This window comes from Podarcis muralis, chromosome 6 (genome assembly GCF_964188315.1).
Source record: "Podarcis muralis chromosome 6, rPodMur119.hap1.1, whole genome shotgun sequence".
NCBI classification, from domain to species: Eukaryota; Metazoa; Chordata; class Lepidosauria; order Squamata; family Lacertidae; genus Podarcis; species Podarcis muralis.
Window position 1 is genome coordinate 97,020,506 of NC_135660.1, and position 13,232 is coordinate 97,033,737.

At 43.8% G+C, this 13,232-nt stretch overlaps 1 protein-coding gene across 5 annotated transcripts in view; it reads right to left on the reverse strand.

Moving 5' to 3' along the window:
- The window catches only part of SCUBE1 (signal peptide, CUB domain and EGF like domain containing 1), a 190,793-nt gene that overhangs the window by 141,479 nt on the left and 36,082 nt on the right, over positions 1-13,232 (reverse strand). For all 5 annotated transcript variants that reach the window (XM_028728733.2, XM_028728732.2, XM_028728731.2 and 2 more), the window contains exon 4: positions 5,260-5,394. In XM_028728733.2, coding sequence (XP_028584566.2) covers positions 5,260-5,394 — 135 coding nt within the window. The remainder of the gene's footprint in view (positions 1-5,259; positions 5,395-13,232) is intronic.

Below are 13,232 nucleotides of genomic sequence, written 5' to 3' on the forward strand. Positions count from 1 at the left end.
ATATTTTAAATCAATCTTCCCCAGTCTGGTGCCCTCCAGATGTAACTACAATTCCCACCAGCCCCAGCTAGGATGGGGCGTGGGATGGTGGGAGTTATAATCCAATCCAGGTTGGGGGAGGCTCCTTTGAGCAAACACCTACATCACAAAATTATAGAACTGTAGAGATCTAGTCCAACCCCCTCCAAAGCAGGAATCTCAAATAAAGCATGCATGAAAAATGGCTTTAATACCTACAAGGAAGGAGAGTCTACCACTATCACATTGCCTCTCAAACTCCTCTTATCCAGGCTAAACATCCCCACTCTCCTCAACCATTCCTCATAAGGATGGTTTCCAGACCCCGGATCATCCGCATGTTTCAGTTTGTCAATATCCTTCTTAAATTGTGATGCTCAGAACTGGACACAGGACTCCAGGTGTGGTCTGACCAAGGCAGAATAGAGTGAGACTATTATGTCCGTTGATTAGGACACTCTACTCCAGCTGATGCAAAAAATAGCATTAGCTTTTTTGCAGCTGCATCTCACTGTTGACTCATGTTAAATCTGTGGTATATAGTGGTACCTCAGGTTACATACGCTTCAAGTTACATACGCTTCAGGTTACACACTCCGCTAACCCAGGAATAGTGCTTCAGGTTAAGAACTTTGCTTCAGGATAAGAACAGAAATCGGGCTCCGGCGGCGCGGTGGCAGCAGGCGGCCCCATTAGCTAAAGTGGTGCTTCAGGTTAAGAACAGTTTCAGGTTAAGAACGGACCTCCGGAACAAATTAAGTACTTAACCTGAGGTACCACTGTACTAAGAACCCTAGATCCTTTCCACATGTATTAATCACATGTTCCAATCTGTTAATATTATGAGGGACTTTGTCAAAAGTCTTACTGAAATCGAAATACACTAGAACCACAGCATTCCCCTGATCCACTAAGACTGTAACTTTACTGAAAAACGAAATGAGAGTAGTCTCATCTAGCATGACTTGTTTTGGAGAAACTAATGCTGGGTCTTTGTAATCACAGCATCCTTTTCTAAGTTCTCATAGACTGACCCTTTAATTATCTGCTCTAGGACTTTTCCTGGTATTGACGTCAAGCTGACCAGTCAGTAGTTACCTGGGTCTCTCCCCCGCCCCCCCGTTTCTGAGTATGTTTCTGAGCACAATTCGAACTGTTGGTGCTGACCTCTAAAGCCTGAAATGGCCTCGGACCAGTATACCCCTACCCCCCCCCCCACCGAGAAGTGAAGTTACAGGGAACCAGGCAGAGGGCTTTCTTGGCAGTGGCGCCCTCCCAGTGGAACACCCTCCCATCAGATGTCAAGGAGATAAAGAACTACACACTTTTAGAAGACATCTGTGAAGATGGGGACAACATTTGCTCGCCTCCAGTCTGCAGGGACCTCACCTGTTCTCCAAGCATTATCAAAGGTTATATACAGTGGCTCAGATATTATATCTGCAAGCTCCTTTAGTACCCTTGGGTGCAGCTCATTAGACCCTGGAGATTTGAAATCAATTAAAGTAGCTAGTTGTTTCCCTACCAGCTCTTTTCCTATCTAGCTTCCCTAACTGGTTGCTATTCAGGATTTCCTGACTGCCATAAAAATTGTAGGGCTCTTTCTGTGAAATACAGGCGTGACATACAGATTTATTTTTTTGGTTTGCACTGTCCTGGAGACAGATAGGGATATGGTGAATGTAATGATTTATCTTTCCCAGGGATAAATCATTATCTAGAGAAGGTCCAGATTTTTGCAGTCTGTCTGTAGGGACAGATCAGTTATTATCAAGAGATTCAACTAAGTTCCAGAAAACTCTAAGGGATCTACTGAAAGGTACTGATGACTGCTCTGTTGATAGCCTAGTCAGCCTCTGGAATAGGAGACTGACTTTGGCCACGAAACACCTCCACACAAACCTCAACAGCATCCCAATCTCTGTGGAGACACTGGTGAGAAGGGAGGCAATCTTAGAGCAGATGGCAGAAGGTTTGGGGGGTATCAGAGCCAAGTGAAGGGCAATTCAGCTGACAATGGTGACAAGAAATAAGGGCTTAGGCTTTTGGTCACCAATGTTTCTACTTACCGTATTTTTCGCACGATTGGACGCACCGGACCATAGGACGCACCTAGTTTTTTGGGGGGGAAATAAAGGAAAAAAATTTCCCCTTTATTTCCCCCCCAAAAGCAGGTCAGGGAAACCGAACCAGGTCGAGGAACAGCGGGATAGTGGCGCTGCGCCTCCCTGCTGTCCCCCAAGCTTGTGGGGCTGGCCGATGTCTGTCCGGCGGGCGGGGAGCTCTGCTTCAGGGCGCCCCACCCGCCAGGCAGCAGGCTGCTATCCGCAGCGTGGGGAGCCCTGTGGGGAACTCCTGCAAGGCTCCCCACTCTGCGGATGTATGCCTGGCGCGAGGGGTGCTCTGCTTCAGGGCGCCCCACCCGCCAGGCAGCAGGCTGCTATCGGCAGCGTGGGGAGCCCTGTGGGGAACTCCTGCAAGCCTCCCCACTCTGCGGATGTCTGCCTGGCGCGAGGGGCGCTCTGCTTCAGGGCGCCCCACCCGCCAGGCAGCAGGCTGCTATCCGCAGCGTGGGGAGCCTTGTGGGGAACTCCTGCAAGGCTCCCCACTCTGCGGATGTATGCCTGGCGTGAGGGGCGCTCTGCTACAGGGCGCCCCACCCGCCAGGCAGCAGGCTGCTATCCGCAGCGTGGGGAGCCTTGTGGGGAACTCCTGCAAGGCTCCCCACTCTGCGGATGTATGCCTGGCGCGAGGGGCGCTCTGCTTCAGGGCGCCCCACCCGCCAGGCAGCAGGCTGCTATCGGCAGCGTGGGGAGCCCTGTGGGGAACTCCTGCAAGCCTCCCCACTCTGCGGATGTATGCCTGGCGCGAGGGGCGCTCTGCTTCAGGGCGCCCCACCCGCCAGGCAGCAGGCTGCTATCCGCAGCGTGGGGAGCCCTGTGGGGAACTCCTGCAAGCCTCCCCACTCTGCGGATGTCTGCCTGGCGCGAGGGGCGCTCTGCTTCAGGGCGCCCCACCCGCCAGGCAGCAGGCTGCTATCCGCAGCGTGGGGAGCCCTGTGGGGAATTCCTGCAAGGCTCCCCACGCTGCGGATGTGTTCCCGAAGCGCCTGGAGCTCTGCTTTCAGGGCGCCCAGCGCTCCGGGAAGCAGGCTGCTATCCGCAGCCTAGACACGGCTAGCGGAGCGCTAATCCCGAAGCCCCAAGCTTCGGGATTAGCGCGGCGCTTCGCTAGCCCTGGGAGAGCCACGCAACGTCGCGGGGCTCTCCCAGGGCTACTGAGACCTTGCCGGCACCCAGAAGCTTGGGGCGCGCTGAGCTCCGCGCGCCCCAAGCTTCGGGATTAATGAAGCGCTCCGCTAGCCGCGGCTAGCGGATAGCTTCCTGAAGCCTGGAGAGCGAGAGGGGTCGGTGCGCACCGACCCCTCTCACTCTCCAGGCTTCAGCGAAAGCCTGCATTCGCTCCATAGGACGCACACACATTTTCCCTTGCTTTTTAGGAGGGAAAATGTGCGTCCTATGGTGCGAAAAATACGGTACCTAGTTTTGTCTGTTTTTTAAAATGTCATTAAAAAATAATAAAACCTCAGTTTGATGAGTAAGAAGTCCAAAGCACAGATCTCATCCACTCTTTATAATAGTTTTCAAATATTCACAGCGTAATTGTATGTCATTTAGGTAAATATACAGTGCCCAAAATACAAACTGGAGAGATTGTTTACCAGGAAGTTGTCAATCAGTATGATGATTGGCAACTATAATAAGGGGTACACTCAACAAAATACTCCGATTCAGTTTTTATGATGTACAATTACACTATTTGCAAGTCCAGTGGAAATTTACAGCGGTCATAGTGTTTATCATCAACATCCCATTTTATCATAATCATGACCTCGCTCTGAATTATTATTACACTCAGCATATATTTTCTCTGAATGCAAGTTGTATGCAGTTTTACCAGCCCTTATTATTTCATAGCCATCATTTTGCTATTTGCTAATTGGTACCTTTCTAAGGCCTGCAGGCAGAAAGGAATCTTAGTTACCTGGACCTCCCACACTCAAATGTTTCTATGTTTTCCGCATCCATTAGGTCCACAAACCCAGTTTTCCTATATAACATAAACCAGTTCTTGCATAATAATTTCATGCATTTATCTTCAGTTTAATCCTGAAGATAACTGAAGCTGTATCACATTCTACATGGTATTCCACTGATGTTTGGTACAATACACAGCTAAATTATGAAAGGGAGATGCTGTCTTCAAATGTGTGGGGAACTGCACCATGGAACCATGATTCCCCATGTATTCCTCTGTGTTCAGATGCCACTCACATCTGATGCATGGAAAACTCCATACCAAAGATGCTATTAACTTAAGAATTTTCTGCATACTGACCAGTCAACTCCCCCCCACCCCCGCCAAATTCCCCTCCCTAGGAAGTCATCCTATTAGAATGTAGGGAAAGGGCCTCTTGGATGTCATACTTACAATCCAAATTCAATGCCAAGCATACAGTTTCAATGGACATTAGATAGGCCAGATGTGAAGCTGGCTGGTTCAACAGGGAAGGGCTGTGGAGTACGGCCTAAGGTCCCTAAGACATTTGAAATATTCATGGAATCATATTGTATCTAGTTCATCTGTCTTAAAGGCATCATGAAACTCCTGTGATAGGAAACTAAACAACTACTCTAGCAACACACTAAACACACCATATTCCTCCCCCCCCCTCCAGTTTCCATGGTGGTATGATAAACTAGTATCCCACTCTCTCTTAAGAGTGGTAAAATAAAATCAACACAATATATTGTCAGAAATCAACATGGTGTTATGATATATCTAGGGTAAGAAACTAACAGCACACAGACAATATGTTCTCCACATGCTATTTTGCATGCTTTTCTCTGAGTTAGGTTCCTGCAATTAATTGCAAAAAGCTTCACTTTCATGACAATGCAATTTGATCGGATCATACGAAGAGGTTGGCAATTTCTGCTATACCTTCTTGTGACCTGTCCACCTCTTAACACGGTGTCATCCTAGACAGGCCCTGCATGTGTATATAAATGTGGACACCTTACTACTGCAAAAAGGTCCATAACAATATTTTTAAAAGGGAAATGTCACTAGAGATACCAAACATTTAACGACACAGCAGAATGAACTTAGTATGGTGTACAAGCATGGCTGAATTATGACTGGCAGAATTGTTGCCTGGATCACTGACTGGAAACTTACCATTGGAGCGGTGAATACAGGTGTGCTGGTTATCACTTAGGAAAAAGCCTTCTTTGCACTGGCATTCATAGCTTCCCATAGTATTGACACAGATCTGCTGGCAGCCACCATTGTTATCCAGACATTCGTCAACATCTAAAGAAAGGTAATTTGATAAGGGGTGTTAGCAAACATGGAGAAAGAGTATGTCTAGAGTCAGAACCCAGCAAATCATCATTCTGGCCCAATTCAGATATAACAACCTTGGTTTGATAAAGTGAGTGAGAACAAGTGCCGTGCCCAAGTGCTTCCGACCTTCTCTTCCATGTCATAACGCAAAACATTGTGGTTTGTCAAACAACAGTTTCACACTACATGGCAAGTGGGAAATCATGCAGCCTTTTTTTGTTGTTGTTCTTCAATACAAAGGCAGAATCAGATCAAAACATGGCTGCTTAGCGAGGAGCCCCAATTAATCTTCTGATCTTGGAGAACCAAAAATTCACCAGGTCTTGAGCAGAAGGTTTGAGAGATTCTTTTGTAAGATAAGCAGACCTAGGGTTGGTGGGTAAGGCCTAAGGACTCTGATAAATTTGAAGGCATATAGATAGGCATCTTCAAGTAATACATAAAGTAATGATTCTTTTGAAATTCAGGGCCTTCCCTTTCTCCCAGATATCTTCCACCTTTAACTCAGAACTACAGTGCTGCTACAATTTGTAAAATGGAAATAGCAGTGACTTGTCTCACAGATTAAAAATGTGTTATTGGATTAGACCACAATCCCACCTAGTCCTTCAATGTGCTTTCAGCACTGCAAATGGAATAGAACTTGGTATTTACAAGCTGGGCATGCAGATGATGTTCCCAGAGCCACACCAGCTCTTCTATTAAAAAACTATTTGCATGACTTCTGTGTTTGGCTAGGAAGTGGATGGCAGGATGTAGAAGATACCATGAAGAGCCGTTGTCCACTAACACATTCCCCTCCTAAGCCCCCAAAGTGCCACATTTACTGAAGAAGTCCAGGTTTGTAGTACAAATGCATAGCTATGCATGACCAATCCTAACACAGGAGGAAGGCCTAAACTGATAATTTAATTTTTCCCTATTTTAAGATGATTTTAAAAACCAATTAAATCTCAAACCCAATGCTGACCTCTTGATTTTGATGAACTACATTGGGGTGGCCTTTAAATTAAGTGTTAAATTAAGTGTCTTCTTTTTGTCAAACAATGCTTAAACTTGGGGTGGATTTGACCATCCATGAGCTGCTCTCAGCACATTGTATTTCACTTACACAACCTGGAATAACCTTTGGAAAACAAAGTTCCATGGTATGTTAAAAGCAGTAGCCAATTGCTTATCCAATGTAAAGTGCATTGAATTTACTAGCCTGAAATTATCTGTCATCGTCACAATAATGTAATTGGGTACTCATCTCTTTTCACAGTCCCAACCCCAAGCCTTTCAAATTTAGGCAATTTAAGTTCACTTAGTGAGGCTATTTGAGGAAGCAAATTGTTTTCTGGATCATTCAGGCACTGGCTAAAAAGGCATAGGTATTGCTGAAGCACTTTAAAAATCAATACATAAATGGAAGCATCTTTTTACAGATATTGTAATGTAAAACCTTGTTCCTGCCATTTTGCAGACTGTAAAAGCTGTTCAGTCTGTCTGCTTAGCATCCACCTGAATTACATCCAGCGCCTTATAACAATGTTTGCCACAACTCAATCATAAAAATAAAAATTTAAATAAAACTTAATCAAGTTGAAACTAGAGGGGTCAGCTTTATTGCACTCAGGTCCTCTTTGCCAGCTTCCTAAAGGCCGTTCGCCGTTTTGGAGAACGAATGGGTCTTTCACCTGATGCAGAAGGGCTCTGCTTATGTTCTGAGCTGCACCCTTGCTCTGCAGCATGCTTCCCCAAACTGGTGCCCTCCAGGTGTGTTGGTGTTTTGGTTTCTAGTTCCCCATCCAGCCAAGGCTACAGAAACAGAAACCTGTTTTTATTTGTGTTTGGCCACTATCTGGATCAAAGCAAGGAACCCAAGATTTGTCTTCTGTTTCAGCAAGGTAATATTTTGACTTTTAGAACAACTACTGCTTGCAGTGTTGGGTCTAGTACTTCTGGCAAGGCCCTTATTTTACATTAGCCACTTATTTCCTTTTAGTTTCAACTGAGTAATAATATTTGGAAAATAGTAAATGAGACAATGTGGTATCAAACAGTGGAGAAGGACTTGTTTACAGGCTTAAAGCAGTTAATAATGGCCGATTGTCCCCAAATGACCTCTAAAACTTCTGATGGTTTTTTGAGCAAGTGCCAAGTTTAAAAGATTACTTTTAAAAATTGTAAAGCCTAATTCATGTTCATATCATTAAAGTTCTCCATGGCTTGCCCACATATCCCTAGCAATTTTGCTCAGTCCTTCAACACCACTGCTGGCAGGTGACTGAAAGTCTCCTACTCCCTAAATACTCCTCCCTCCCTCCCTCCCTCCCTCCCTTCCTTCCTTCCTTCCTTCCTTCCTTCCTTCTTCTGAGGACTAGAAGTGCTTCTGAGAGAGAACACCTGATCTTTAAGGTAGAAGGTAACTTATTACTTCAACTATATATAAAATGTGACAGGCTGAAACACAATAGTGAATGCCCAGCTTTTCTTAGACTTCAGTTGCTAAAAATCAGTTGTTGCACTTCAGGTTCTAGAGTAGGTGGTAAAATGCTTAACTCAGTTTCGGTTACTTCCCTCTCATTCCTTTACTTAGTTATGACAGGGTGTGACAGGTTTTAGTGATTGCCTTAAGGAAATATCTAATTAAAAGGTATCTCATAAAGCCACCATTAGGATTACTATTTTTGAAGTCAGTGAAACAGGAGGGAGCAGGGGAACCATCCCTGTTTATAATCAGAGACCATCCAGCTGACATTGTCTTGCCTCACCTGAGGCCCAGCTGGTGCACCTGGCTTCTCTCTGTCTACTCTTGGAAGTCCTGTAAGGAAGGGAGTTTGGGAAATAAGATGGCAGCATGGGCTGCTAGACGTCCCCCTCTAGCCGAGTGGGCTCTTGGGAGTGAGAAGAGAAACACACTTGCAAGGCTTGATTTGGATAATATTTCTCACAATGGGGCACAGCCTATATGGGAGCCTTTAACACAGTGGGATGAGGTGTGAACCTGTGGTTTTATTTTGAATCTAAGCAAATAGAGAGAGCAGGGATGGGGAGCTGGTGGCTCTCCAGATCTTGTTAGACTCCAGTTCTTGCTGGCATAACCAATGACCAAGGATGATGGGAGCTGGACTCCAGCCACACTTGGAGGGCCACAAGTCAGCCCCCCCCATGCTTTGATTTAGAGGCTTCTGGTGCTTCTTATGCGCAGCAAACAGCTTATCTAGCCACCCCCCACCACTACCTGATGTTTAATGGCTGCTGGGATTCTCTCGTACATCTAGAAATGTCATTTGCTAATAACTTGCTTAGAGATTGGGTACTTCAGACTTTCAGGAACACTCCTGGGTCATTTATGCACCGCACATGACATTTTCTGAAATAAAATCATCAACAGGGAAGCCCGGCCAAAGGGTGAAATGTCAGTGACAAGGGCACATCTCCAAACTTCCTCAAACATGATCCTGGGAGTCCCAACCGCACTGAATTGACCAGGGATGCACACAGCAGTGTTTATGTGTGTTTGTCATCCATATTTTGAAATTTAAACATGCTTTCAAAAACACCATGGCTGAGGCAACCATGAGTCTAGTCAGTCACACTTAGGTTGTAATGTGGGATTCTCATCCTTCAGGTTTAATGAATCGGAAACAAAGTATTGTACAGAAGGAGAATTAAGCAAGAGGCCTCTTTTTTTCATTTCCTCTTACAAATATTTTATGTTTATACAACGCACAAATCTTCCCCAAAGTTGTTTGGTTTTTGTTAACAACATTCCGTGTTTTAACACAGGGGGGGAAACCCAAGTTGAGCTGTTGGATAATAAAAAGACAAACAAACACCAGCAACAGAAACAGAAACATTCATTTGGGGTTCTTATAACCCACACGTTGCACACAGCTGTCCGAAGAAAGAAGAAAAACAAAGCTAAAAAAAATCAAAATGGAAGAAAAAAGCTTTGCTCTCTTTAATCACAGCAGTGATTATGCAATGTTAAATCAATTAATGCTACAACTTGTTGACATTTCACATCTGGTAGTTTATGAAATGATTTCCTACAAAACTGTAAATCTTCTCTCAATTGATGTTTTGGAAATTATTGCAATGCTTCACTTTAAAAGTGCCAGAAGTCAGGTAAAGCCTATTCTGTGAAAGGTTTTGAACAAGCAAATAACCTTCCCATGTACAGATGTGAAGTGCACATAAACTACAATAATGAAGACAAAGTTACCAGCAGTTGATGTGCTGCTAAAATAATAAGTTTCTTAGGTTTTTTTGTTTAACCATGTATTTGTATGGTCATAGTGCTGCTGTTGCAATTCCTCAGGCTCTGACAAGACAGCGGATCCTACCCTACCTGTTAAAACCAATGGTTTTTAGCATACTTAGCAATCTAAATCTCCCACAAATATTATGTTACTGCAGTCCCCAACCTGGCAGTCTTCAGGTGTCTTACATTACAGCTCTCAACAGACCTCCCACCATCCCTAGTTAGCATGGCCAATGGCCAAGAATGATGGCAGTTGTGGTCCAAAATATATGGGTGGTGTCAGGTTGGAAAAGGCTGTTTTAGACTAAGACCCTTGGCCTTTTTCATGCTCTACCACACTATGCACATCAATAGTGCTGAATAAATAATGATAACGTTTGCATCAATCAATTCTTATACTGCAGTGACAACAATGCAACAACAGAATACTCTTGCTCTATATAAGCAGAGAATTTTAAAAAATCATATTAAGGTTCTGATCGGAACTGCCAATTTGGAAATAATACCCTGGTCCTATGCATGGTTACTCGATGGAGCTTTCTCTCTAACAAATATGCACAAGACTGCAGCCATGTAGTCCAATCCTATACATGTTCGCTTGTGCAGCCCAAGGACATCAATTAAACCTGCATCAAATGATTGCACCCAGAAAATAAAGCTGAGAAGCCAGTATTGAAGGGCTATTGGTTTTTTTTCTACTTCAACAGATCGTGCTGATTTTATGAAGACATTTTTAAGTCTTTCCATTTACGTGTAAAATAAGAAGGCTTAACATATTTTGCACTGGAGTCCCCAATGCTCAGCTGATATTTGACCTCACCAGTGGAAAGGAATGATGGGAAATGTCAGCATGTACGTACACAAACACACACACACACACTCCCCAAAGTGTGAGAGGAAGGAGGGAAAATCAATTAATCAATAAGTCAATGAAAAAGAAAATCAAACAAAAGAGAACATCTGGACAAACATGCTACTAGCTTGTAAGAAAACAAAGTATTTCCCTCATGCCCAGGAACAGAAAGTTTATTTCACCACTGGTTTCAAATGAAGTCTTAAAGAAACCCGTGTTTCATGAGGCTAAATATTAATCTTGTGTCCACTGAACTGAACTTAAAATAATAATCTTCACGAAGAACTACTGCAATTTCAAGTGATTACAATGCTAAAAGCAATTATATTTAACCAGATGAGAATCTCACCATAGTTTAAATTCCCCACTGTGTCGTTTCTTGTTATATTTCAGAAATTCCTCAATAAAAATGTCAAATAGAAAATGAGTTGAGTTCCTCTAAGGACAGACTTGGAACTCTTCCAATATAAATGTGTAGCCAAGGAATCTCAACCAAAAAGGGCAGAAAGAAAGCTTGCTCATTTAGAGTACAAAGAAAAAAGATTTAAATAGGAAAGAGGGGGTAGATGACCCATCAATCTCATCTTCTCTAACCCATACTCCTCTTATTAAAATGGAGAAAGCATTTCAAATTTCTTATGAACTATGGTTTAAAAGAGCATTCTTCAATCTTTTCAAAACCTGGGACTCACCAACACATGCATGTGGAGACCCATATCTTTACAAAATATAATAATAATAATGATGATGATGATGATGATGATAATACGCCACCTATCTGACTGGGTTTCCCCAGACACTCTGGGCAGCTTCCAACAAACATAAAAACATAATAAAACATCAAACATTAAAAACCTCCTGATACAGGGCTGCCTTCAGATGTCTTCTAAAAGTCAGATAATTGCTTATTTCCTTGACATTTGATGGGAGGGTGTTCCATAGGGCGGGCGCCACCACTGAGAAGGCCCTTGGCCTGCTTCCCTGTAACTTCACTTCTTGCAGGGAGGGAACTGCCTGAATATGCTGCATTTCCCTTGAGAGGCTGTGGACTCTCCTTCCTTGAAGGTTTTAAAGCAGAGGTTGGATGGCCATCTGTCAGGGATGATCTAGTTGAGATTCCTGCATTGCAGGGGTTTGAATGAGATGACCCTCAGAATCCCTTCCAACTCTACAATTCTACAATTCTACAATTACTGCTTGTTCCACTTGTCATGTTCACAAACTAAATGAATGTTTTGTGTTTCATGATCTGTGGTCTAGCTGGATCGTAAGGTACAATGTGTCTGACCCCAAATCTTATGCATAAAGGTAACTGGGTAATACTACGAAGGACAGTCCTGCTACTACCTAAGTCAGCAGGTGGTGGCAGAAGAAACCTTAGAAGAACAATCTGGGCTCCATGGAGGAAAGCCTCTGAGAGAGCGATCCCGGGAATATAACAATCCGGTGGCGTTCGAGTGCATTTGATTTTAATGGTGTCTCTGAAAAATTTTACACATCACTTGGGAAGACAGGCGAACTAATATCAGTGTACTGGAAGAAGCAAAGATCACCAATGTCGAAGCAATGATTCTTCAACATCAACTTCGTTGGACTGGTCATGTTGTGCGGATGCCTGATGATCATCTTCCAAAGCAACTACTCTATTCCAAACTTAAAAATGGAAAGCGTAATGCTGGTGGTCAACAAAAGAGGTTTAAAGACTGTCTCAAGGCAAAATGTAGTATAAACACCGACAACTGGGAAACACTGGCCTGCGAGCGCTCCAGTTGGAGAACAGCCTTTACCAAAGGTGTCATGGGCTTTGAAGACACTCAAACTCAGGACACAAGGGAGAAACGTGCTAAGAGGAAGGCACACTTGGCAAACCACATCGTGGTCAACTCCCTCCCAGAAACCAATGTCCCCACTGTGAAAGGATGCGTGGATCCAGAATTGGCCTCCACAGTCACTTACGGACTCGTTGTTAAAACCGTGTTTATGGAAGGCAATCTTACTCAGCTACAAGTGATCGCCAAAGAAGAAGAAAAAAGAAGATGATTTTAATGTATGGGAAATAAAATTGTGAGAGTGGGATCGCAATTTAGTAGTGTGAGATGTAACATCTGTGAAATAAGGGAATAAAATAATAAGTGAAGTCTTGAATCACCTGGGGGCATAGTGAACAGAACTTTTAAAGAAAGGGGTTTAGAATATATGCATTCTGGTATTTATTGTTTTGTTTCGTTGGGTTTCACAAGAAAGCAGGCAGATATTTTAAGTCAAAGTGGGTTTGAAGGATAGAATCAGCACTGAAGGAGAACTGAACAGAATTGGGAGGTCTAAGCACAATGTGCTGCATATGGACTCAAGAGTCCCTTCTCTGCCCACATTGTCATGAGATGGTTTCCAACCTAACAAACAGGGGAAGCCTTTTTGAAGCTTTTCTTCCAGTTTTGAGACAGCAGGCAACAAATTCATATCTAACTCCCAGAGAAAGACTAGTAGCAGTGAAACTGCATAGCAGTTGGCCAAGATCTCCAGGAAATCTAAGCTCCTCCACCCTTTAATGAAACTGACAATAGGATTTAAATTCCTTTCCAGTTTCCCTCTATGGTAAAAAGGGGGTAACTTGGTGAAAGTGGGTGGAGAAGGTTGTCAATTTCACTTGCAGCCTATGTATATGGAGGTAATGTGAGCTAAGCGGTTTATGTGCATGTC